The following is a 24319-nucleotide window of genomic DNA, read 5'->3' on the forward strand; positions in this document are numbered from 1 at the left end:
CGTACGTGACCATTTAGGTTCAAGCGTGTGAGGATGAGTTCCCTGTCGATGGCGATCGGTGCGATGATAAAAGGCGACTGTAGGCATCATTTCAAACAATCCTTTAGAACACAATCCGTTATACAAGCGGATTATTACATCTGGTTCCTCAGTGTGGCTGGGGCTTTGAAAGAACGGAATAAAGGGTCAGGAAAGACAAACAAAAGCAATTTAAAAATTCATTGATACCATTTATTCAATACTCGCACGACATTAGCAGTAATCATACAAAATGTGATAAATGTATGTTTATTGCACAAATGAAAATACAACAGTTATACAAAAAAAAATTATAATCAGTCCCATAAGGTTTCCCATTGAACTGTCCATGAGATCACTCACACACCATTTCTTGGAATTCAATTGAAAAAGTAATAATTGCTAACACATATTCTTTTTTATATTAGTTTATTAGATTTATATAAAAAAAAATAACTTATTCCTAATAAACTAAAGCCAGCAAAATATACAAAATCATGTAACTTTGTGATGAAAATTTACAGCCGGTGCATTGTAAAACTAATTTGTTGTGAAAAAAAAATATATAAATAATAAATTGACAACGATATGATGGAAGTATTATATATGTATATAAAGAAAACCCGTGTCTACAGTAATTTTTTAGTTAGACATCGTCCCCGACAAGTTTTCCTTACAAAATGAGGGCGAGGTCTAACCGATCAATTCGCTAATGGTGCAAAAACTCCTTAGCTTTACAACACTGACTATTTTCAAGACAATTTTGCTTTGTAATGCTAGCTCTTACTATATTTACAATATCCGCATCGGTTAATGTTAGTTTTCAGTTCACGCTAATTCATCTAAATCTTATGTACCTATAAGGTAAATGTAATTATTTACCATAAGCGTAATGTTTTTCACCTAAGTATAAATCTATCAATCCACTATAACCATGAAAACAATACCACCAATTGATAACAACGTGTAGCATGGTGTAAGCCGACGACAAAATTTCTGTGTGCTTATAGGAACATATAACGAAATAATTCAACTGTAGAACGTATCAGAATACTGTTTTTTTTTTCATATACTAACTATGAACAGCTGCTTAAAACGGCAGAGACAAACATGAAAATGCATCTGCCATTAGCCAATAGAAGTGGTGAATCAAATAATCTTAACCGGCACACATGGATTGTTCAAATGTCTACTCTAATAGCAATATAAGACGCATCAGTGACCTTGGTTTATACGATGCACCTAAATAAGTGGCGTGGGAGATCCAATTTCAGAGACCTTTTTGAAAAATTACGCTTTAGAATTGTCTATAAAACTTTAGAGCAATAACTGAACCAGAAAATTAGTGAAACTTAGGAAAGTAGAACGAAAAATTTGTTGGAATATAAATGAATTATTTAAAAAACATATTTAAAATATATAGGACCCCCCCCCCACTACATGGAGTGACGACCTGAAATGCATTGCAGGGAATCTGGATGCAGGTGGCTCAGGACCGTTCTTTATGCCAATCTATGGAGGAGGCTTATGTCCAGCAGTGGACGAATAATGACTGAAATAATGATGATGAAGGTATATCGAGAGTGATTGACATATTTATATAGTTCTTGGCGACATTTTAAAATTAGTTCAAACGATTTGTGAAGTTTTCTGTCGGGAGCGGTTACTCTATATAGATAAGTGCGTAGAAGCATTGATAAAATTAAATTGTTTGATATCTTCAACAGATTATATTTAAGCCGTCTTAGCATATAAAATGATCTTTATTTACACGTAGAAACTTGAATCAATCCATGTCCGCGTTATAGACACTGCAGAGGTAAAACATATTGTGTATAGTAAAAAATAGGTAAAACATATTTTTATGCAGTCCAATTAATTTAAAATGTATATATATATATATACATTTTAAATTAATTGGACTGCATAAAAATAAAGTTCATGCTATACAGCTAAAATTATAAAACTTTTTACGTCTTTCAGGCTTAAAAATTTCACAAAATATTTTTACAATTCTGAAACAATTACATAAATTTATTTATATTTAAGTAAAACATCAAACATATCTGTGGACAAGTCAATAGTATTTCTCAAGACGATAGATAATATCATAAGCGAGTGATACAAGAGGTGGAGAACTAATTTAAAAAATAAATTAAACCATGCATATAGTTGTATATTCAATCTATGTGATTACAGGCAATAATTCTACTAATATATTTTCGAGTCAGCCACGAGTCTTTGGTTAAAATATTGTTTATAAGCCATTACAAATAGAAATGTTCTAAATTCAAATTTTATAAGGATTTTCATCTGACTCGAAAGTCCGTAGTTAATCAGTCTCATGAACTTACTTTGTTCATTTATTAATCACATCAACCAATAAATTATATAAAATATTATAATTATTTAATATTTACAAAATTAATTTAGAAAGAGTGAAGAACTAAGTTTATTAACGATAAAACAATTAAATTAACATCGATTCTATTTTGACATAAGATCCTTGTGTCCTTTGTGTAGAACGTTAAAATATTTGATTGAAGGTGAGCTTTTAATTAATTTACAGTTTTTATGTGTATTTGCTCACTTAAAAAGGTTACTTATAAATTGTTGATGCGTATATTTAATTCACAGTACAGTCCCTTATGTATTGTAATGATTTATGTATGACTAAAGAAAAAAATACAAATGATTATAAATTAGTAAAATTTTGATAAGATAGAGAAAATATGAACAAAACAAAACATTGATTCACAGCGATTGGATTGTTAATGCACACTTATTATTATTTATATACATAGGTGGTATAAAATGATATTAAAAAAAAAAAAAAAAAACGAGGAAAACTTTCTCTTAGATTTTTTTATACAAACGAAACGATATGTGACAACGACACTTATCAATATAGATGCGTTATATTAAGTATGGAATGTTGACACACCGGTGTATTCACATATTATAACTACTAAAAACTAAGTTAGTGCTGGCACACGCACTAGTTTAAGTCGAAACATACTTTCTTCATATAAAAATACTATAAATGTACTTATTTCATTAAATCCTAATTATATAGGAACAATGTTTAAGCGTCAATGCATAAACGTAATGTTCAATGCATACTAGTTAATAACAGGTAATATTATCAAGTGATTTTATGATATCGAGAAAGTTTCTTGTTGTTTTGTGAATTAATTCTATGTAGATAAGTTATATTATAAATTGATATTTAGTTGTTGAAATTTCTTGCGAGTAAAAGGATATAATTTCTTAGTAAATTTATCACTCAGTAAATGACTGGTTGTATGCATTGTATGTAGAACATAACAGTCGTTATTTAAAAGGAAATGGGTTTAATTAATATTTCACGTTCTTACGCCTTAAATAGAGATAAGTTTAGCTTGATTACATTACTAAATACATTTGAAAATATAAATGTAATTTAAAAGGTTTCCCGGATACAGGCTCGACCCGTATGGGGGGATACTTAAGCAATTCTGTAACTCACTTTTTTTGAAAGTTGAATAAATGCTGTACACAAGATAAAATTGTTTTTTTTTTTTTTAAATATGTTTATGCGAGTTTAAACATCAATATTGAATACAAGTATATTGTCAAACGTTATAATAAAAATAAATAATAATTTAGCTCATGCGCACAGTGAATTTTCACTGCGCGGTTTCTCATCACTGTTCTGTAATAATATGTACAGATGTCGAGTTGCACTGTAATGTTGAGTGTACTTATGCAAAGTGGGCATGCAAGTATCCTACTATTTGTTTGTAAATTGAGTTAGTGCAGTGTTTAAATATTTTAATTTAATTTTGATAAATTTTATTTTTCAATTTAAATTTAATTGATCTCACTAATAATTCAAATCAACGAATTAAAACTCGTCGGAGTAAATTATAAATAGAGTAATCCAGTTGTTTTGTATATAACGTGCTTCTGTTTTCTGTTTATCTGAGTGTAAAATTTTGACATTAATAGAAAGTACTTTTTTTTTAGTACGTTTGTTCCGTTGTGGAACAGGCTAAGGTCGGAGACCATGCTGCCTAGTCTTCAATATTATCAAATTTGTCTGGAATGAAAGAAAGTACTACTGTGGTCGAGTCTACATAGCCATTCTCTAAACGTATCTCTAAAATTAAAATTTTAAATCGATAGTTTGGCATAAGTTGCTAACAACCACCCTTGTTAACAAGTTGTTAAACTAATCGCTGTATCTTTTGTTCAAGTGCAATAAAAAATATATAAGTATTATGTTACGGACCATTAAGAAGTAAATTTATTGTAGGTACGACTGAAATCTATTAAAAATTTAGTTGACTGGTATCTACTTAGAATAATTATTTCCCACTAATATACAGCTCAAATATAAGTTTTATAGATAGGAAGTGACAGTTCACAATATGCCCTATTATCTGTAAATAAGGACAATAATTGCTTGTTTATTCATGATGAACGATGCTGTATATACTCAGGTCAATTGGTGTTCACAACAATAAAGATTACAATAATACTATATTTCTATATCAGGCTGTAAGTTATACTTTAATTACATTGTGGTGAGTTTGGCATAAAAACTAAGCAATTAGTTTGGTCAGTTTGTTAATTGCCAACACTTCACACGTATTAAATAAACCAATTCATGCATTATTAGTGTTTTTAAATTAAAGTGAACATTACAGACTGATATATTTATTATATGAATTGTAAAAAAAAAACACCTTGAGCAATACAGATTATTATATTGCATAGGATGATAAAAGTTGTAGTTAAGAAATGCATTTTTTTTTTCACTATTTAAAATAAGAAATTATAATCTAGACAACACATGGCAACTGCCATCCTTTGAGATTTGGCACTATAGTGATTTGTTTTGGCCGTTTGTGTAAACAAAATTTTTATTTATTTTTCGGCTGAAATTAATTCGAAATATGAATATGCTGTTTAATATTCGAATTCTGTATATATATATTATGCATGCTATGTATATACATGTTATAGTGTAAAGTTCGAGGTGTACCAGCGGCGCTGATGTCAACGAAAACTTATAACTTGATTTAATGTTTTTTTTTTTGCATTGGCAATCATTACAGACTAAGTGCGGCTTAACAGTTTAGTGTGTAATGAAACATATTGTTTGTAGTTTTGTTAACTTTCTGCACCACGTATATGGCTTAAGCTATTTACAGTAATAAATATATTGTAATGTGGCGGTTTCTAGAGATGATGATTGTATATTGTATACAAGATGATGAGAGTAAATGCGTAGGGTGTAACTGAAAGGATACAATGATACTAAAACCTACGTTAGTATTAAACTATTCCTTAATAAACAAGCATCGTAACAGAAAAAATATCTTTGTACATTGCGACCTAACAGAAGTCGCGTGTTATTTTTATATTAGCGTTTCTTTGTAACATAGGGGGCAGAGGACCATGCGGTTCACATGATAGTAAGTGATTACCGCCGCCCTGATAGTGTTTACACCAGCAACATTAGAAAGATTGCAGGTTCGTTTCCGGCTTTTTAAGAAGGAATATGCACTTTTCTTGAACGTTTCAATGCCGTATCTGTTTGGAAATAGTGCAGCTGGGAGTTTTTTTTTTATACAACTTAGAATGGCAAACAAGCTGACGGCCCACCTGATGGAAAGTGGTAACCGTCGCCTATAGACATGAACTGCTCATGTAAATTTACGCCATATCCCACCCTTCAAACTGAAACACAGCCATGCAAACACAACTGCTCGCGGTTAAAACACGAATGGGACAGAGGTACCCAAGCAATCGACTTTTGTACAAAGTCTCCCTCAGTCGTCCCTCCTTCTATAAATACTATATAAAAAGTTTTAGGTCGTTCTATCTTTCTGGTTACACCCCGTAGAATTAATGAGCAATCTTAACATTATAACAATATTATAACAACAAATAAAGAATTCAATATTTAGACCACAATCATTCTACCTCTGAATGAGGATCAGGTACTGATTGATGCCTCGTGGACGGCGTCTTCGTCGACGGTGTCTTGGGACTCTTCTGGTCGGATTGCGGAGGCGTTGGCGGGAACACGTGATTTGTGTCCTGTGATGTGGACGCACCGGCGTCACCTTGTGTCGTAGATTGTTCTAGGAGTTGCTGGTATACCTTGTCCTGTTGATAAAATGATATGATGCATAAGTTAATTATAATTTAAAACTGAAAAAAAAAAGTCATCGGAAGTCATAATATTATTGATCTTACCTATTATTATATGATACTTTATCACGCAAAAACTACTGCACGAATTTAAATGAATTTTGGTAGACAGTAATTTAAAATATAAAATATAGACATAGATATTTTATATAAAGATCCAGAATGTATCCTATAATGTAAGAAGTTTGACTGTATTATTTGCTGTGGTTCAACGTACACCGCAATGCTATGATGAAAGGTTATTATGCGACATTACATATTAAATTATTTGATTAAATCCGGCTTGAAGGACCAAAACCAGTATAAGCTGAATAACGGTGAAGAGTCTGTAGTTTTGCAGTAGTAAATAATAGAATACTATTAGATTTTTTTTTAAAGAAATCGCTATCATATCTGTTTCTCAATGTACTGTTTGTATTCGGTATTTACAAAAAAAATCCTTGTTTTGATTAAGTTGTTACGTCCCCGTAGCCTGTAATTCGACTGGCATATCCAGGTGCCAGGACCACACGTCGGCGGTACTGCCGACGTGTGATCCTGGCATAGAATAGGCCACTCCTTCCTTTCCCGTAGGTGTCGTGAGAAACAACTATAGGAGAGCGAGGGATGGGCAACAGGGTCCCTTTTAAAACATTATTTTTTATACAACTTAGAATGGCAAACAAGCTGACAGCCCACCTGATGGAAAGTGATAACTGTCGCTTATAGACATGAGCAGCACCATGGACACAACAAAGTGTACTGTTGCGCCCATGATACCCCTCATTCATTGCCATTCCTGAGGACTCGGATGTTATTTCTCTGTACCCTGTAAATTCACGCCATATCCCACCCTTCAAACCGAAACACAGCCATGCAAACAACTGCTTCACGGTAGAAACACGAATGGAATAGAGGTATTCAATCAATCGACTTTTGTACAAAGTCTCCCTCTGGTCATCTCTAAAGCCTAATCTGCGGTTACCAATCCGCCTGCCAAGCGTGGCAATTACTGGCAAAACCTCTCAAGGGGAAGGCTCATGTTCAGCACAGGACAGTTCAAGGTCGATATAGTGATGATGCCGAGGCCGGTGCTGCGCGGCGGTACTCACAAACATGTCGAGCGTGACGTTGTGCGACTGTATGCGGTGGCTCTCGTCGAGATTGAGGTCGGGGCAGATGAGGTGCAGGCCGGCGGCGCGCTGCACGAACTCGCCGTCGCCGCCGCGCACCACGCGCACGCCGCCCGCCGCGCGCACCGCCGCCGCGAACGGCGCCAGCCACGCCCAGCACGCCGCCACCGCCTCCCACGCGTACCCTGCCGCACACCAACACACGCCGCTCGTTACGCTACCGATACGCCCGGAGACCGTCGTGCTTGGGGGGAAAGGGATTGTTGGCAATGGAGTTTTACAGCCCTATTGCTAGCAATATGCCCTATTAGGTCGACCTCCACGTGGTTCCCCTTAGAAACCATAGTGTTTAATTCTAGTTGAATTCATCACGATGGGCTAACTGACCTGCTGCATCCTCACCTATCATCCTTCACTGGTGCCCCGCCGGTGTATACCGATAGCGCGGGTAGAGTTACCATTCCATTATCATCCATTAAAAGACACCGTCGTGCTTAATTCTAGCTGCCTTTTTATCCTCACCTATCATCTCTCATTAGTGCTCCGCCAGCGTATACTGTTACCATTCCATTATCTCTCATAAAATATTAGTATTGGGCACCTTGTTCCTAGATGCGTGCTACTGTTAACTTCACATTAACGGATATGTTTTGGTGTCCAGCACCTATTACGCCCAATGTCACGAACCCACCTCCGAGTGTGGTATAAATGTGCAACAATATTGATTTTGGCGATCAGACAGAGAGCGAGAAATCTTTTACGGTTCATCAACGGATCTTCCGTGTATTATATCCGGTAAAACATCTATTGTGATTTACCTTTGCATATGGATTTGAAAAAAAAAAACCACACTACAATGACCAAAGTAACTTAGTATAGAAATTAGGTGCAAACGCACGTTCGAATACCAAGCGTGCTTTAAATTCAAACGATGAAATTTGATCATAACGCCATGTACATAGTTGGACATCAAAAAGGTAACCTAGGCAGAGACTGATTGCTAGCATGCATAACCCGTACAAACAGCATATATTGTACCTACAGTGCAGTGTGTATCACTTCGTAAATATTAAAGTATTTTTAAAATCCATATTGGTGATAGATATAACTGTTCAAATAATTTTTCTTAATGACACAAATGTGTTTATTCTATACTATATCCAGCCAGTTTGCAAACAATCAGCTGTCCATTAGACTGGAATGTACAATTTTAATATTTACATTTGATTATCAAATCATTAATAATTCGTTAAGACAACATATTTACAAACCTGATACCCTTACAGCTAGCTCCTTACTGAACGAATGCGCTATGGTAGCGGCCGCGACCACACTGGAAGGGAACATATTTACATCCACATGTAACACTGCCAAGTCTATCAACTGTCCACATATCACAAACTCGAGCGACGAGTACTGGGGGAACACGAACGTGTAGCCTCTGAGAGCGTTTGCACCAATATCACTTTCGCCGACCAGCCGCCTCTTGGCGCTGCGACCCTCGCTGGCTAACTGCATGTATATGTTCAGCCAGCTGTTTATGGTTATCGGAGTAATACTCCACGACAGTATCTTGAGGATTAGCAGCTCTTCTAGAAGAATCTCCTCTGTGGTGCATGCACCGTCAGTCACATAAGCGAACTCGCTTATTTTCGGTGGGTATACTTCTTCTACTTTCGCGGCGATGAATAGGCATGTTATACCTGAAATAGGAGACGTCATTGGCATCTATTATACGAGTATAGTCATCTGATTATAGTACATTACTGCAGCGGCCAGCAACTGAGGCATTGATGGACGAACGTGCAAATACGTGAGTCTATCAATGCCTAGTTGTGGCTTGTATAGTACTTTTCTCAAACAATTCGCGTAAATCAAAAACACAATTTTACTTTTTAAGTTCAATTACGAATAACGAACAATAATAATTTTTCACGCGCCATAATGTTCCCCTGTTTTTTTTTTTCAATAAACAGCTTTCTATTTGCAAGCCAGTTCGAAATTTAAATAAAACCTTTTATTAGTTACCTCCTTGGTAGCCAAGTTTGAAGTAAAAGGTCATTCCATTTTTAAATAACAGGACAGATATGAAGCGTATTTGAGAAAAACATATTATAATAACTCATCTAAATGGGATAATAAATTGTCGGTTAGTAATTTTCTCTTACGGCCAGAGCCCTTACCACTTATCACGTTTTCAGCCGTCAATTGTCCATTGCTAAGGAACTATTTTGGCCACATGGATCAATCACATGGATGGAGCAAAAGGGACGATAATAAAATTGGCTATTATGATTATACATTTTTTTTTAACAAGGATTATGTGCTATGTACACGAACCGAAAGAAACACTTCCTATTACTACGTACAAATTAAAAATTTTTTACATTTCAATACTTCTCTCTATTTCGATGGCAAAATTACGAGAAGTATTTTTGATATGATTAATGGGAATGCTATATTCAGTCACTCATGCTGCTTAGTAGTGTAATCAAATACCTGATAATTATAAAAAAAGATTCGAAAACCTCACTTTGCCAACATGTTTATGTAATTGTACTATAAAGTTAGATCAAAAAATTTTACGCCATTTACTTGGAATCTAATCAAAAATAAACCGCAAGAAATTTATAAAAACTTACATTTAGAGCATATTTATTTGGGTGTGAAACATGGACAATGACGCAAAAGGAAAGAAAGAAGCTTGAGGCATTCGAAATATGGACATGGAGGAGGAAAGGATAAGATGGAGAGAAAAAGTAACATACGAGGAAGTCTTGAAAAGTGTGAGTAAGAAAAGAACATTAATAAAAACAATAGAGAATAGAAAAGACAAAATGTTAGGCCACATTATACGACTTGACGGTTTTTTAAAGAGCATAGTAGAAGGAAAAATAGAGGGCAAATGAGGTAGAGGGAAGACCGAGGAATAACTACATGGGACAGATAAAGAAAAGACTAGATGTCATACCGTTTAGGGAGGTCAAAGATACGGCCTGGGATAGAGCTGGCTGGAAGAAAATGAATAAAATTGTTGCACCGACAAGAGGAAAGTCTTAAATAAAAAGAGAGACTTGGAACCTATTTGCAGATAATAGTGAGTAAATATATAATAGATAAGTGAAATCTGTTAGTGATTATTTCCGATGTTGAACTAGGTATAAAGGACAGCTGAAATGCTAAATGATATCCTCTTTTGAAAATCCTTGTTTTTTTTTTTCAAATAAGTATACGGCTTTTTGAGACGAGATTAGATTTACCATAAACGGTTATTTATTTATATTTTTTAGCATGCTACGTGATAGATTTTAAGAAAACAAAATTTATTCAATTTCGCAACTATAAAAATAATTCTTTAAAATTGAAAATCCATCATTCAAATACAACAGTCGAGGAAGTTAACGAACATAACTTTTTAGGTGTTACCATAGATTGTCATCTAAATTGGAAATCGCATATAGATAAAGTGAATAAAAAGATATCAAGTTATTGTTATGCTCTTTCTATACTAGTGGAAAACTCTTCGCCTACTGTTGCTCGGTCCGCTTATTTTGGTAATGTGTACCCTTTACTAACATACGGAATTATATATTGGGGAAATTCTGTAGATGTTGCATCGACTTTTCTACTTCAAAAGAAATGTCTACGTATTATTTATAATATGTATTCAGATGAGACTTTAAGAAATATATTTAAAAATGAAAAATATCTCAGCCTGACTAACATATATATTATGGAATTGTGTGTTTTTGTTAATAATAATATGATTAATAAATCCGATATTCGAAATAATTTACGTAATAAATACAAATATGATATTTGTCTACCAACAATAAATAGTTATACATATGGAAGGAGTGCAATTGTAATGGGTATTAAAGTATTTAATCATCTTCCCTTAAACATTAAATGTCAGAATAAGCATATGTTTAAAATTAAACTCAAAGCCTGGCTTTTTGATAATGTTTTTTATAATTTAAATGAATACTTTAATCTTAAAACTCATTAAATTAATAATTAATAATAATTGACATGTAAGCGAAATTATGTTTATTTTATTTTAATTTGGTTATGATTATTCTTTGTCTTGTTAATTGTATTGTATAATGTTTCATATTTATTTGTAATCAAGTAATGTTTCGATGTTAATATAATTACCTGTTCTTAAATTGTTGCATGCCCGATAGGGTATAACTGTTGATACTGATCTCAAATCCAAAGCAATGGTTACTGCTATATGTATGTACACAGTTAGCAATAAAATTCTATTCTATTCTAGAAATTGGTTATTATAATAAGTAAGCACATAAGACACATGACACCTCATCATGTTATCTTAGCCCATGGACGCTTGCATCACCAAGGAAGCCATGCAGGCTACGGGGAACTACATCTTTGTTATTTGGCTTCGTTATCTGGATTTTTATTTATAGTGTCTATACATAGGAGATATTTAAGAGAATGTTATATGAAGAATAAAAAATAAGAATAATAATAAAAAAGAAACTTTTTAATTTTCGTCTGACGGTAAATATTGTATATTTATGCTCTGGCATCATACAAAAACTTTTGTATCAACTTGATCTTTTTTTTTTTAATACAACTTAGAATGGCAACTGAATGCAGTTTTAACATGATTCTGAAGGTTGAACTCATCTAGAAGTAGTCTATTTCATTACCTTTCCTACGTCTATAATCCACGCGCAAGAAATTCCGGGCAAGTGCCAGTAACTGATATACAATAATTAAAAATTTAAATATGATACAATACATACCAATAAGTTGCAGTCGGCCCTTTTGAACGTCTTCTGTATTACTGAGGTACCTGTCAATATAATCCACCGTCAGGTGGAACGTTTCTCTGTGTAGTTTGTACACCTCGCATACCTGAAGACAACAACAATTACAAAATATTTTAAAATTCACTAAGCAGAAAATAACGTCAAATATAGGCACCATCGTCTGGCAAGTGTGAAAACTACTGGAAAATCGCCCTAACGGTAAACTACCATAAGGATCGGTCCTGTTCCTTATGATAGTCTATGGTGGAGGCATATGTTTAATAGTGGCCAGATAACGGTTATATCAATATAATGATGATAGGTACCTTTGGTAAGAGTTCATGAGAAAAAACAAGAGTTAATATATATACATAAATATGAAGTGTACTGCCACTGCGCATGAGCGGAATAGCGTTGCGTAGCCACTTTCGCTTTAATTTTTTGATTAATTGACACGAGTCACAAGGTTCTGTGAAGATGGACTTATATTCACAGAATCTTGTGATCAGACATGTATATTGTATACAGTGATTAACCTGTGGTGAGAATGTACAATTTTTTATGGAATGTTATGTCCATGGTACTGCTCATGTCTATACGCGACGGTTACCACTTTCTATCAGGTGGGCCCTCAGCTTGTTTGCCATTCTAAGTTGTATAAAAAAAAACTACCTAAAATTACACGGCGAACAAATTGCTGGAAAGAGGTAAGCATCGTATACAGACATGAACAGCACCATGATCTTTACAGAATCCACTATTATGCCCACAGTACTCATGTTATCATTCCTAAAGTCTAGTAGTCCTCAGGAATGACTACACATTAGAAGTCCCATAGTACTAGGAAACTAGCTATGCCAGTACGGATGCGTCATGGCCTAAATAAGGGGGTCAAATGAAAATCGAAATTTTCGAAATTTATTTCGTATTTTTGTTCAAATTAAAATCGGCCCAGTAAATAAAGCTTAATAAAAACTCAAAGGAACTATATTTTTAAATTTTAAAACTTTATATATCATGTATTTTTAACATCAAATTTATGTTTCGTTTGGCTTAGAAATTTCGGAAAACATTTCGTAGTAGGTCCTGAGTCACATAACTAACAACATATGTTAGTTTAGATCGACAGTTGGTTTATGAATGCGAAGAGCAGCTTTCCAGTTCTAGCATTTGAAGGGAAACTAATTCATCCTTCAACCGCTAGCCGCACTATGACGAGTTAAAGTTTACCAGAACAAAATTTTTAAGTATAATTGAATAAAAATATTTCTTTCTTTCAAAAAAATAGGTAGTATATTAATTTATTTTAACATCTATTGCACAAGTAGGTAGGTATTATATTTATATATAGTATATGTATTTATGTAATATTTTATTATATACCTTAATATTTTATTTAACTGTATATTTGTTTATGTACTCTAAATATTAATAGTTGTAGCACTTCAGCTGCCCGCTAACAACATGCTTTCTAACTGCATTGGGTTGACTGGAAGAGATCTCTGTCAGAGATAAGTCCACCCTTGCTCACAATATTTATAAATGCATTAACAATGTAATTTTCAAGTGCAATAAAGAATATATAATAAAATATTTTCCCGCTACATTTAATCTATTACTTATATTTATATAGATTAGTACTAGCATATAATATGTATCTGCTACAGATTTAGTACGTTTTACTTTACGTACTTAGTAAAAAGCCGATATGTATGTTATAAGAACGGCAATATGGAGCCATGGACATGATATCACATGGGTGTCAAAGTGTATCATGGAATACGTTGTGATATCTATGATATTTACACTCGAACCTTTTACGAATGAAAGAATATTTATTTGCAAGAAACACGGTAAGTATACAGATCCAAGTATATAGTATATTTTTATATAGTTTTTAAGTACACTTACTAACATAAATTGGATCCAAGTTATCTAAAAATAAATAAATAAAATAAAAAAAATATATAAGTATATTGATTGAAACAATGTTAATAATTCTTTTAAAAATATATCAAATAATATTTATGTTAATAAATATACATAATTTTATTTGATATTATAGCATCATGTAAATACGTATTAGAAGGTCTGATTAGTGTTTGATTATTATTATAATATTAATAATTATTTTACTTTTATTTTCATAAATTTATTATTCAGGAATACAATTCAATTATTCGCTATCACAGGCATCACCGTCATTGAGATAGCTTCACTATTATATTATTATATATTAACCCTTCTTTGCATAATGCTGGAAATTTCCATCATATCATTGAATACCCAAAAATTATATAAAAGAACAAGTTCACTTTAAGTTGATCGTGTCTGGATACCTTTTTAATGTTCATTGCAGAAAAAAAAACATAGCTGTCAAATTTATTTTTTAATATTTTTTTTTTATTTTGAATATGAATTATATCACCTTGATTTATTTCACCAATAAAAAAATCATGCAAAGAATGGTTAAGCATAGATTACTTCATAGTTTAACCCAAGGCTATGGTAAGAATATGTCACAAAATACGATGGGGTTATTTTGCTTTATTTTTTTAAATTTAGGACTTTTTATGGTCATCTTCCATCTCAATCGTAAAGTCAATTACATAGTACCATATAATTAGTTTGAAAACCATACCAAATATGAATTCTAAACTTCAGCTCAATTGATTACCAGCAAGCTTTAAAATGGATTTTATAAGATTTTGAATACAAAAATAGAAAGTTTAGAATTATAATGTTTACTTATTTATATTTTTTTTTGATGGATGGAAATGGTATGGTAACCCCGCCTCCGCTAACGGGATACGCTGGCGGAGCACCAGTGAAGGGTGGTCGATGAGAATGAAAACAGGCCAGTTAGTCCATCATGAAGAATTCTTGAGGAATTAACCATGATAGTTTCAAGGGGAACCGCGAGGTCGACCTGGCTGGATATATTGCTAGCAATGGGATTCTCAGTCTCCATTACTAACAATCCCTTTCCCCCCACTTATTTATATTGATGGCGTAATGCTGTCTGTAGTTACGTAGCTCATTGTTATAATTTATCGTATTGAGAAGAGCGAGGTTTGCCTTATATGGGGATGAAAGCATACTGATTTATTAATAATGGAACACAATTAAAATTATATCTTATGGGAAAATGTCACTACTTTTTATGAATATAATGAAAACGAAGGCGATGACTGAATAATGTATTACAAATGTATAAAGTACATACATACCTATTATAGCCGTATTGACTTTTTTATACTACTATAGTGGCAAACAAGCATACGGTCCGTCTGATGGTAAACGGGGTTACCGTATTTATATGGAATTAACATATGAGTAATTGCAATTAAGGTTGTGTTTCACAAAATAAATTTCGTTTGTGGAAAAAAAAAATTATTTTAAAACTAAACAATTGAATCGATTTTGATAAAATCCAAATCGGTTTACAACTGACGGAGTTATGATGTAACAAACAAAAAAAAATACAAACGAATTAAAAGCTTGCTCTTTCTAGAAGTCTGTTGAAAGATAGCATATGTCACGTAACATATCAATAATAAAAAAAAAATTATAAAAAAAACAATCTAATTAAGAACTCGCTTTTTTGTGAGTTGGCTAATTAGAAAAATAGCACTTAGTGTCTGTTATAACTTTTTTTTGACAAAAAACAAATTATAGAATATAGTTTTTTATTTTAAACCCAACAATAATCTCACCTATATCTTACTAATATAATAAAATTATAAGTAGACGATGTCTGTACATGGAAGACATTTAAGAGGGGGAAAAAATGAGGAGTCTTAATAGGAGCAGTAGAAGCTACAACAATTATTTTTACAATTTTCGTCCGTCGGTCAGTACGTTTCTTACGGGATTGCACAAAAACTACTCTACCAAATTGTTTGCGCTTTTTACAGTTATGCCCCTAAAGATTTAACTTCAAAATTAATGTATGTTTATATTAATGTATCTCGATAGGTAACTACGAATTCTAGATAAAAATTGGTCTGTTCCATAGGTTTTTCTACTACTAGTCTAAGCGTGAAGTACCGAGCGAAAAGCTTTCTGTGTAAAATTTTATTCCCAAAATAGAAATTGTAATTATTTATTAAATATCACGTATTTTGGCTCAAAATAGATTGGACAGACATAGATGTGGTGACAATTAGGGTTTAGTGGATGATTTTGGTAACTCAGCCCGCGCTAAGTGGCACCAGTGAGTGGTGACAGGTGAGGATGAAACTAGGTCAGTTAGCCCATTGTGACAGATTCAACAAGAAATAATCATGATGGTTTTTGGGGTAACCGCGCGGAAGTCGATTCGACAGGGTTAATTGCTATAATGAGAATTAATGTCTTCTTTACTAACAATCCCTCCCCCCCCCCTAACAACATAGACGGTGGCATTTGGGTGTCCTAAAGTGAATACGTGATATTCCTCATGCATCGCTATTCTAAACTCAATGCGTTCGTACCTAATTATTTCACTACTGTAACCGACCATTTAACCGAAAAAAAGTATTTTTTTTCAGTACAAAAGCACAGATGACGTTCTGATGATAATTATTATTGTACATTTATATAATTATTTTGTTAATTTACTTCTTCTCCGTTAAGGAAATGTTCTTTTTTTATGCAACTTAGAATGGCAAACAAGCTGACGGCCCACCTGATGGAAAGTGGTAACCGTCGCCTATAGACATGAGCAGTGCCATGGACATAACAGAGTATACTGTTTCGCCCATGATACCCCCCATGCGTTGCCATTCCTGAGGACTCAGGTGTTATTCCTCTGTACAAATAAAAATTAATTATTTAATGTCGATTATAATAATATTAATAAGAAGGTAAGATAGAAGGAAGGAGGGGTAGAGGAAGACCGAGACATAGTTACATCAGGCAGATCAAGGAAGGAGTTGGTGTCGTGTCGTATCAAGAGGTGAAGAGACTCGCTGAAAATCGTAGTGAGTGGCAAGAACTCCACCGACAAGAGCGGAGCTCTTAAATAGGATAGATAGAGATAGATAATAATATTATTATTATGGCATTTAGTAAATCGTAATTAATTAATTGATTTTTAAGGATTTATTTGATGATATTTCATAAGTCTAGTAACCCTAATGATGGTCATTGGCTTTGATGCAATATAATTCTATACTTATTAAGTAATTATAATTGTATTGGATATGTATTAGTCGAAATATTTAAATTATACGTTTTTCTATTAACGACTTGATATTCATTTTTTTTTCTTGATTTAAGAGTGTATAGTTGTGGGCGAAAATTGAAAACCAGGAATGGAAATATGAACACAAAACAAAAAAATATGAACATCTACATTAAATTGCATTAAATTAAAATAAAACATATGGAAACAAAAAAAATCACCAGTCATTAAATTAATTTGGTTTTTAATTAGAATTTAATTACATTGATGAAATTGAATTATTGAAATCTTTATGAAAATTTAAAGATCGACGTCCTCCTCGCTTCTAATTACTGTGCCCCACAGGGTCTATAATGTACTGTATCGATTATTAACAACTTTTATAATAATATTGAAAAATGCAATAAAAAAATTGAATTAAAATTGGAAATATTGTTGTGTATATGTGTATGTATATTGGCGAAAGGAACTTAGAAGATCCGTGAAGGGAAGCCAAAAGGAAACAATAGAGTTGCGTGTCGATTTAGAATTTGGTAAATAATAATATAAAAACTATAAATAATATATGTGGCCTGTACTCCAAAATAGTTTTTTTTTTTTTATTTTTGCAGTGCGTTTTCGTTATTTTTGCATTGGCGATGATGAAATTAAGGACTTAACGTTTTAAACAGTTGTTGTAAGTAGTAAGCATTAAAAGGAATATAACTCAGAAGATGATAAAGATTATAGCTAATGGGTGCATGCGTTGGTAGCTACTTACTACACTTTAGTGCAGTGAGCCCGTATCGGTCGCTGGTCGCCGCCATTGTTACGATAAAGCTTCCAAACAAATATTCCATTGCCCCGCATTAATTAATTCATGGTGTAAGTAAACCAGCACATGTGGATACTTATACTTACACGAGATATTATCAAAAAATGTGATTTATAATAATAATAAAAAAAAAAAAAACAATTTCTTTCGTCGTATTTATCTGATTTTTTTTTTATAATTTTCTATTTTAAGATCCTTGTCACATATGCACATACAGTCGTCTGCGTAGATAGGTATTTCACTCTGTCTTATCTAATTATGCTCCCAAGAAGCTAGTTTGAAAGTAGAATACAATGTATTTGAAGAACGACATATTTGTTCGATTCTTCAATTTTAAACTGAGGTACAAAAAACCGGAAACACGTGTGTAATGGCTCTGCAGTTTATGGGTTGCAGTGGTAGCTTTTAAACTAATATAATGTAATAAATTATTATTTATTATGTAATCATTTATTATGTTATATTAGTTTATTACTAATAAATAAATAAAAAAAAAAATGTTATGTGTTATTACGTAGTGTAAAATGGGATCCACATTTTTTTAAATCGCGACAAAATGTATATAAACTGGTTTAAAATCATGTAAAATTGTATCTTTCATTAATATGCAATACGTTACTAAGATGCCACTATATCGACAGGTCTAGTGTCTGTAACCACTTGACTACGCCACTTTTATAAAATAATTGTTACCCTCACGCTCACCAAAATAGTAATATTTTGGTGTTAGCTTTATTATAAGTTGGGGTCAGGTTGTTATCATTTTAAGTTGCATAAAAAAAACTCTTTTGATTTTTTAAGATTAAAAATTTCAAGTATTCGTGAAATCTATATTTGGGTTTTGAAATTTTAACATTTTGGACATCTTAATATTATTATAAACGCGATACTTTGTGACGATGGATGGTTGTTTGACAATCTCACGAAAAAACTATAAACCGGATTTGAATTTAATTTGGTACACGGATAGGCTATATCCTAACATACAGGATACGCGGGATATAGTTAGTACGATTTATCTATAGGATCTACTATGAGACCAAGGGGGAAAGGAATTGTTAGTAATGGAGACTGAGAATCCCATTGCTAACAATATATCCAGCCAGGTCCACCTCCTCGCGGTTCCCCCTGGAAACTATCATGGTTAATTCCTGATGAATTCATCATGATGGGCTAACTGGCCTCATTTCATTCTCATCTATCACCCTTCACTGGTGCTCCGCCAGCGTATCCCGTTAGCGGAGGCGGGGCTACCATAACATTTTCACCCATCAAAAAAAAAAAAAACTATGAGACCAAGATGGACTGTAGTTTAGTGAACGCTAGAACAGATTTTTTGATAATATCCATGGAAATGAGAGATATCGGGTACCGCGCGGGCGATGTGAAATTTGCTTCTTGTGTAAATCACTAAAAATAAATTGCGCATTGCGTTACACGTAACGACCCTTATACGGAGTCTTCAATGTAGTGATCAAAGTACTTTTTGGTTTATAGTAAATATACAAAGACTTGTGTATATTTGTGTGTACAATTATCGGTTGCATGTGATGCACGTTGCAATATAATTTGCATTTGCTCGATTACCGTCATAATAGTAGCCGTCAGCTGTTTTGAGGGTCTTCAAATTGAGACAAGATTCTACTAGTGTTGTACTATGGTGATAACATGCCATGCTCGGTTAGATATCCGGTAAACTATGGTACAGTATAGTCTGTTATGTCCATGCTACTGCTCATGTCTATAGGCGACGGTTACCACTTTCCATCAGGTGGGCCGTCAGCTTGTTTGGCATTCTAAGTTCAAGTATATTACTTTTAAATAAATAATTTTCCAAATCGGTTTATAACTGACGAAGTTATGAGGTAACAAACATTAAAAAAAAAAAAGAATCCAATTGAGCACCTCCTTTTAGTCTTCCTTTGAAGTCGATCAAAAAGACGAGGTTCAAATTCTTAATTCGACTGTTTTTTCTTTTTTTTATAACGCGATATCTGCGTCTGTTCTTAACGATTATTATTTCTAATTAAACTATTAGTATGTGACCAAACATACTAATTACATGAAGTTTGAAGCAGTTTCTTTTGTTGGTAAATTGATTATTTGATTTAAAAATTTTAATTTTTTTATAGAATTTCTATAACAATACTTATAATAAGTGAATTTACTGGATACAGAGGAATAACACGTGAATCCTCAGGAATGGCAACGCATGGGGGGTATTATGGGCGAAACTGTATACTCTGTTATGTCCATGGTACTGCTCATGTCTATAGGCGACGGTTACCACTTTCCATCAGGTGGGCCGTCAGCTTGTTTGCCATTCTAAGTTGTATACAAAAAAAATATATATATGGTATTCTGTAAATAATAAAATAATTGCCTACTCAAAATTAATCGTAACATCTAAAACTCCGATTCTTGAAGCAGCTACGAAAGTTACGGCAAGAACAAAAACCGGTAGACGCGGTTACTTGAACCAAGTTATTTCGCTTCATTTAGCTTCAGAATTGCATTCAAATAATACGGTAATGTGTTCAAAACGCATATTTTAATAATATAAAGGTCGCATTGAATTCGTAAAAGCGCAGAGGCCCGGTATGGGGTACTGCTATAGTGAAGGCGTGAATATAAAAAGCGGTCTGCACTAATGACATACTAAAAATAACGCACAAGTGAGATTCTGGCGTTTATATCATCTGCCTAGATGTGCCTAGTGCCGTCTTGGTGCACATATCTAATGGGTAACGTATAAAATTGGTGTATCTACACTTTGGTGTATCGATGACATGCAGAACTATTGCTCACTCTCTGCATTTCATTTTATTGCTATTGTATTACACGTATTACACGTAAGTTTGTTAGGACGTTACCCTTTACAGAAAAACTACTAAATGGATTTCAATGAAATTTCGTATATGGATAACTTAAGACATATGAAACTATATACTAATAATGCGGGCGAAACCGCGGGTTACAATTAGTATTATAATAAATGGCGAATCGCGATACTGTTCGATATTATTAAAATAATAGTAATCTAAGTACAATAAAAAAATAGGTCATGGTGAGCTCTGTAACGGAAATGAAGTTTAAATCGGCGATCCTTAAAAGTTAAGGCCCAGACAAAAAAATGAATCAATTAAAATAAATTGTCATATCTCTAATTTTTGGATATACATTAATAACTTCATTGTCCATTTATTATTATAAGAAATATTCAAACTGAATACTTAAACAATTAAAACACAGTAGTGTATTAACGCGCTGGTTCTGGTAAGGTCAATGACATACTGCAAAAAAGAGGTCACTGATCCCAATATTACATCACTAACTTTCCTAGATATAAAAACGCAGTCTGAGAAAAGTGCTGATTTGTCCTGATGGTGCTTACCTTACTGAGTATATAAATTACCTAATCAACTCACCTTTTGCTAGGCTTCACTAAATTGCAGCATGAAAAAATATTAAATCACTTTGAACACAATAATTTTATACTTTGTATGTTATTAAAAAAAAATATCAACTCTATAATTAGGAGATCATATTAATTAAAAAAAGGATAAACATTCCTGAAAATTTCTAGCAAATTGTAAAACACAAATACTGTTAACTATAATATTATTTGTAGACTATTAATATATATATATATATATTGTTAAGTACATTCCTTGATGAATAAAATGATATAAAATATAATGATGTGTATTTAGCAGTGGACAGATAATGGCTGATATAATGATGATGATAATGATGTGAAAATATATTAATTACCTCATTAAGCCAGTCCAGTAGAATAGCTCTCATTCTTAACTGAAGATTGGGGTGATTATCAAACATGTTAGGGTTCTTCTTGCTACTGGATTTTGCATCACACTCGCACATGCCATTCCAAACATCTTGAGGGTCTGCCCAGGAGAGCACTGGCAAAGGACACTTCCGTTTCGGAAGAGTGGGATATTCTGATTTACTTGTGCTGTAATAACAGTTCATATTTTGTAGTCTATACTATTGTAGGAACAGATGACCACTATTATTATATTTTTTTTTTTATCCAAATAAAGCAATATTTTTAAACAGTATTATTGTCATTTATCCTGTGTTATTAATGACCATGAAGGGTTTTTATTCAAATTATAATTAGACAATTTAAATGAGAAGACAACTTTATTATAAACTTATATCAGAAACCCTTAACTTCTATTATAGCTTGTGAAATTTATTCTTATTTACACTTAGTTCTAAATTTTGTTTCATATTCTTACCTGGGTCTCTTATTTGAGTGTGGTGTAGACTCGCCCCTTGCCACATTCTCTAAAGGACTCAGCACACAATTTGGCAAGTCTGATACACTCGGTGGGCTTAGGAAACTATCAGCATTGTAATCTATGTCAGTGAAGACACTTCTTGGCTGGTCAGCATTTTCATATTGGGAGCCTTCATCATCACTAGAACAAGACGACTCCACAACCACATTGTGTGCAGGCTGGTCTTGCAGCATCTCATTAAGTTTTGGTGATATCTTCACCGGAGGCATATTTTCCACCTATAATACATTAACTGTCCTATTAAGCTGAATCAAATGAATATAGCTCATATAAGGAAAGAATTACAGACCTCATCATCAGTAGAATTTCTTTTCCGTTTTAAATTCATACGTTTTTCAATGTCATCAGGGGATCTGCAAAACAAATGTAAGTGTAAAGTAAACAGAACATCAAGGTTGACGTATAAAATGCGACTGAAGGAACACTTGCTACATACCCATTTTGTGCCATTGTGGGCTAAGGCTACAGGTGGCACACTATCCCCAATGTCTGAAACAGAGTATTGATTAGCCATATATGTCTTTATTAGATGTTGGAGTTAAGAAATTTAGGATTAATGACCTAAAATTACCGCATGTCATGTTCAAATTGCAAATAGGGTTATGTCATTTGACAACCGTATTGAGGCCACATTACCAAATCTAACGTATAAATTTGCCTTTCTATATCTTAGTGAGATATGACTGAAGCATATAAATAACAGAAACATGAAATATTCATCGTAACAGAGCCTCAGTAAAGCCAATATTTCACAGCGTGCCCCCTGCTGATTGGCGGGAGAAAAATTTTCAGGGGGTATTTTTGGGTGGTAAATGATTAATAATTCAGGTGTTTTAGTATTTTATACTCAGTATAGAATGTTATTAGTAATTGTATATCATAAATTTCGATAAATAATGCAATCAGCTGTTGAAAAAAATGCCACGAATTCGCCGCAATCGCGCGCGAAATCCTCCGTCAGCGCCATTAGACACGTCGCTAGCTTGGGTTTCTGGGGCCATCCACTTTTGGAAATTGATAAAAATAGTACCTAGGTGACACAATATACCAGTACATATAATATTTCGAAGAAATATAGACATATTTAATCGAATTTTAAGACCTTTACAGGTATAACCGGTGTCAATATAATTGGCTTGGCTTATCTCCTACCAAATTTTTATAACCTAATAGCAAGCAAAGACTAAAGCTAACATCTTATAAGGCCATTTCTTAAAATTCTCTACATTTTCAAGGATTTGATAGTAGATTAAACATATACCTGGTCATTCACAAATTATTTCAAATTTCACAAGACAAATTTTCTGCTAAACTAGATATGGATGATCACACTAAACTCAGAATATGATATATTTTTTTCACATTTAAAAGTAAATACACAAAATATGATTATAAAAGATACACTTGGAGCACTTTCCCAAATTTATGGACTATATTTCAGGATTTCACGGCTCGATAACGCCCGGCTTTCCGCGCGAAAATGTCGCGGTAAAACTTAGGTACTCTTCAAGGATGACAGTGACTAACTTCATGTTTGTTTCTTCTGAAAATTGACGTCATTTTAATGTTGTACTTCGTTTCACGCAGAAATATTTTTGTTATTTGACAGAAAACTAATTGATTAAAGTTAGAATTAAACACCACACAAATATACAATTGCAACAAATTGAAATATATAATTTGTAACAGCATGGAAATGCAAAATGTATATTATAAATAATAGTTTGTAATAAAATATTAATATAATATTACAAAAAAAAACAAAATTTTGGAAAAACTAATCTAAAAAATGTGTATTTTGTAGTACAAGTATGATTATTAGACATTTTTGAATTAATAGTAAACTATTTAGTATAATATTACGTAAAACGAAATTGTTACAAAATTATTTTCAG

General features: G+C 33.0%; 1 protein-coding gene across 1 annotated transcript; it reads right to left on the reverse strand.

The window, feature by feature from the left end:
- Nucleotides 1-65: 65 nt before the first annotated feature.
- Nucleotides 66-23929, reverse strand: LOC113518067 (G1/S-specific cyclin-E). Its single transcript, XM_026902827.3, has 9 exons — nt 23686-23929; nt 22861-22913; nt 22714-22777; nt 22362-22642; nt 21871-22072; nt 12110-12221; nt 8606-9037; nt 7314-7519; nt 66-6177 (listed from the first exon to the last, which is right to left on the reverse strand). Exons 2-9 carry the CDS (start codon nt 22872-22874, stop codon nt 5983-5985), a joined length of 1506 nt encoding a protein of 501 aa, XP_026758628.1. The 5' UTR covers nt 22875-22913; nt 23686-23929; the 3' UTR covers nt 66-5982.
- Nucleotides 23930-24319: the final 390 nt, after the last annotated feature.

The sequence above is a fragment of the Galleria mellonella genome, unplaced genomic scaffold (genome assembly GCF_026898425.1).
Source record: "Galleria mellonella isolate WM207_F2 unplaced genomic scaffold, CSIRO_AGI_GalMel_v1 utg171, whole genome shotgun sequence".
In the NCBI taxonomy this organism is placed as follows: Eukaryota; Metazoa; Arthropoda; class Insecta; order Lepidoptera; family Pyralidae; genus Galleria; species Galleria mellonella.

Excerpts from the sequence above, each read along its gene's own strand:
- LOC113518067 (XM_026902827.3), bottom strand. Across the intron at positions 22,073-22,361 it reads CACTCAAATAAGAGACCCAG|CACAAGTAAATCAGAATATC; the intron begins GTAAGAATATGA and ends CTGTTATTACAG. Across the intron at positions 6,178-7,313 it reads ACGTCACGCTCGACATGTTT|GACAAGGTATACCAGCAACT; the intron begins GTGAGTACCGCC and ends TTTTATCAACAG.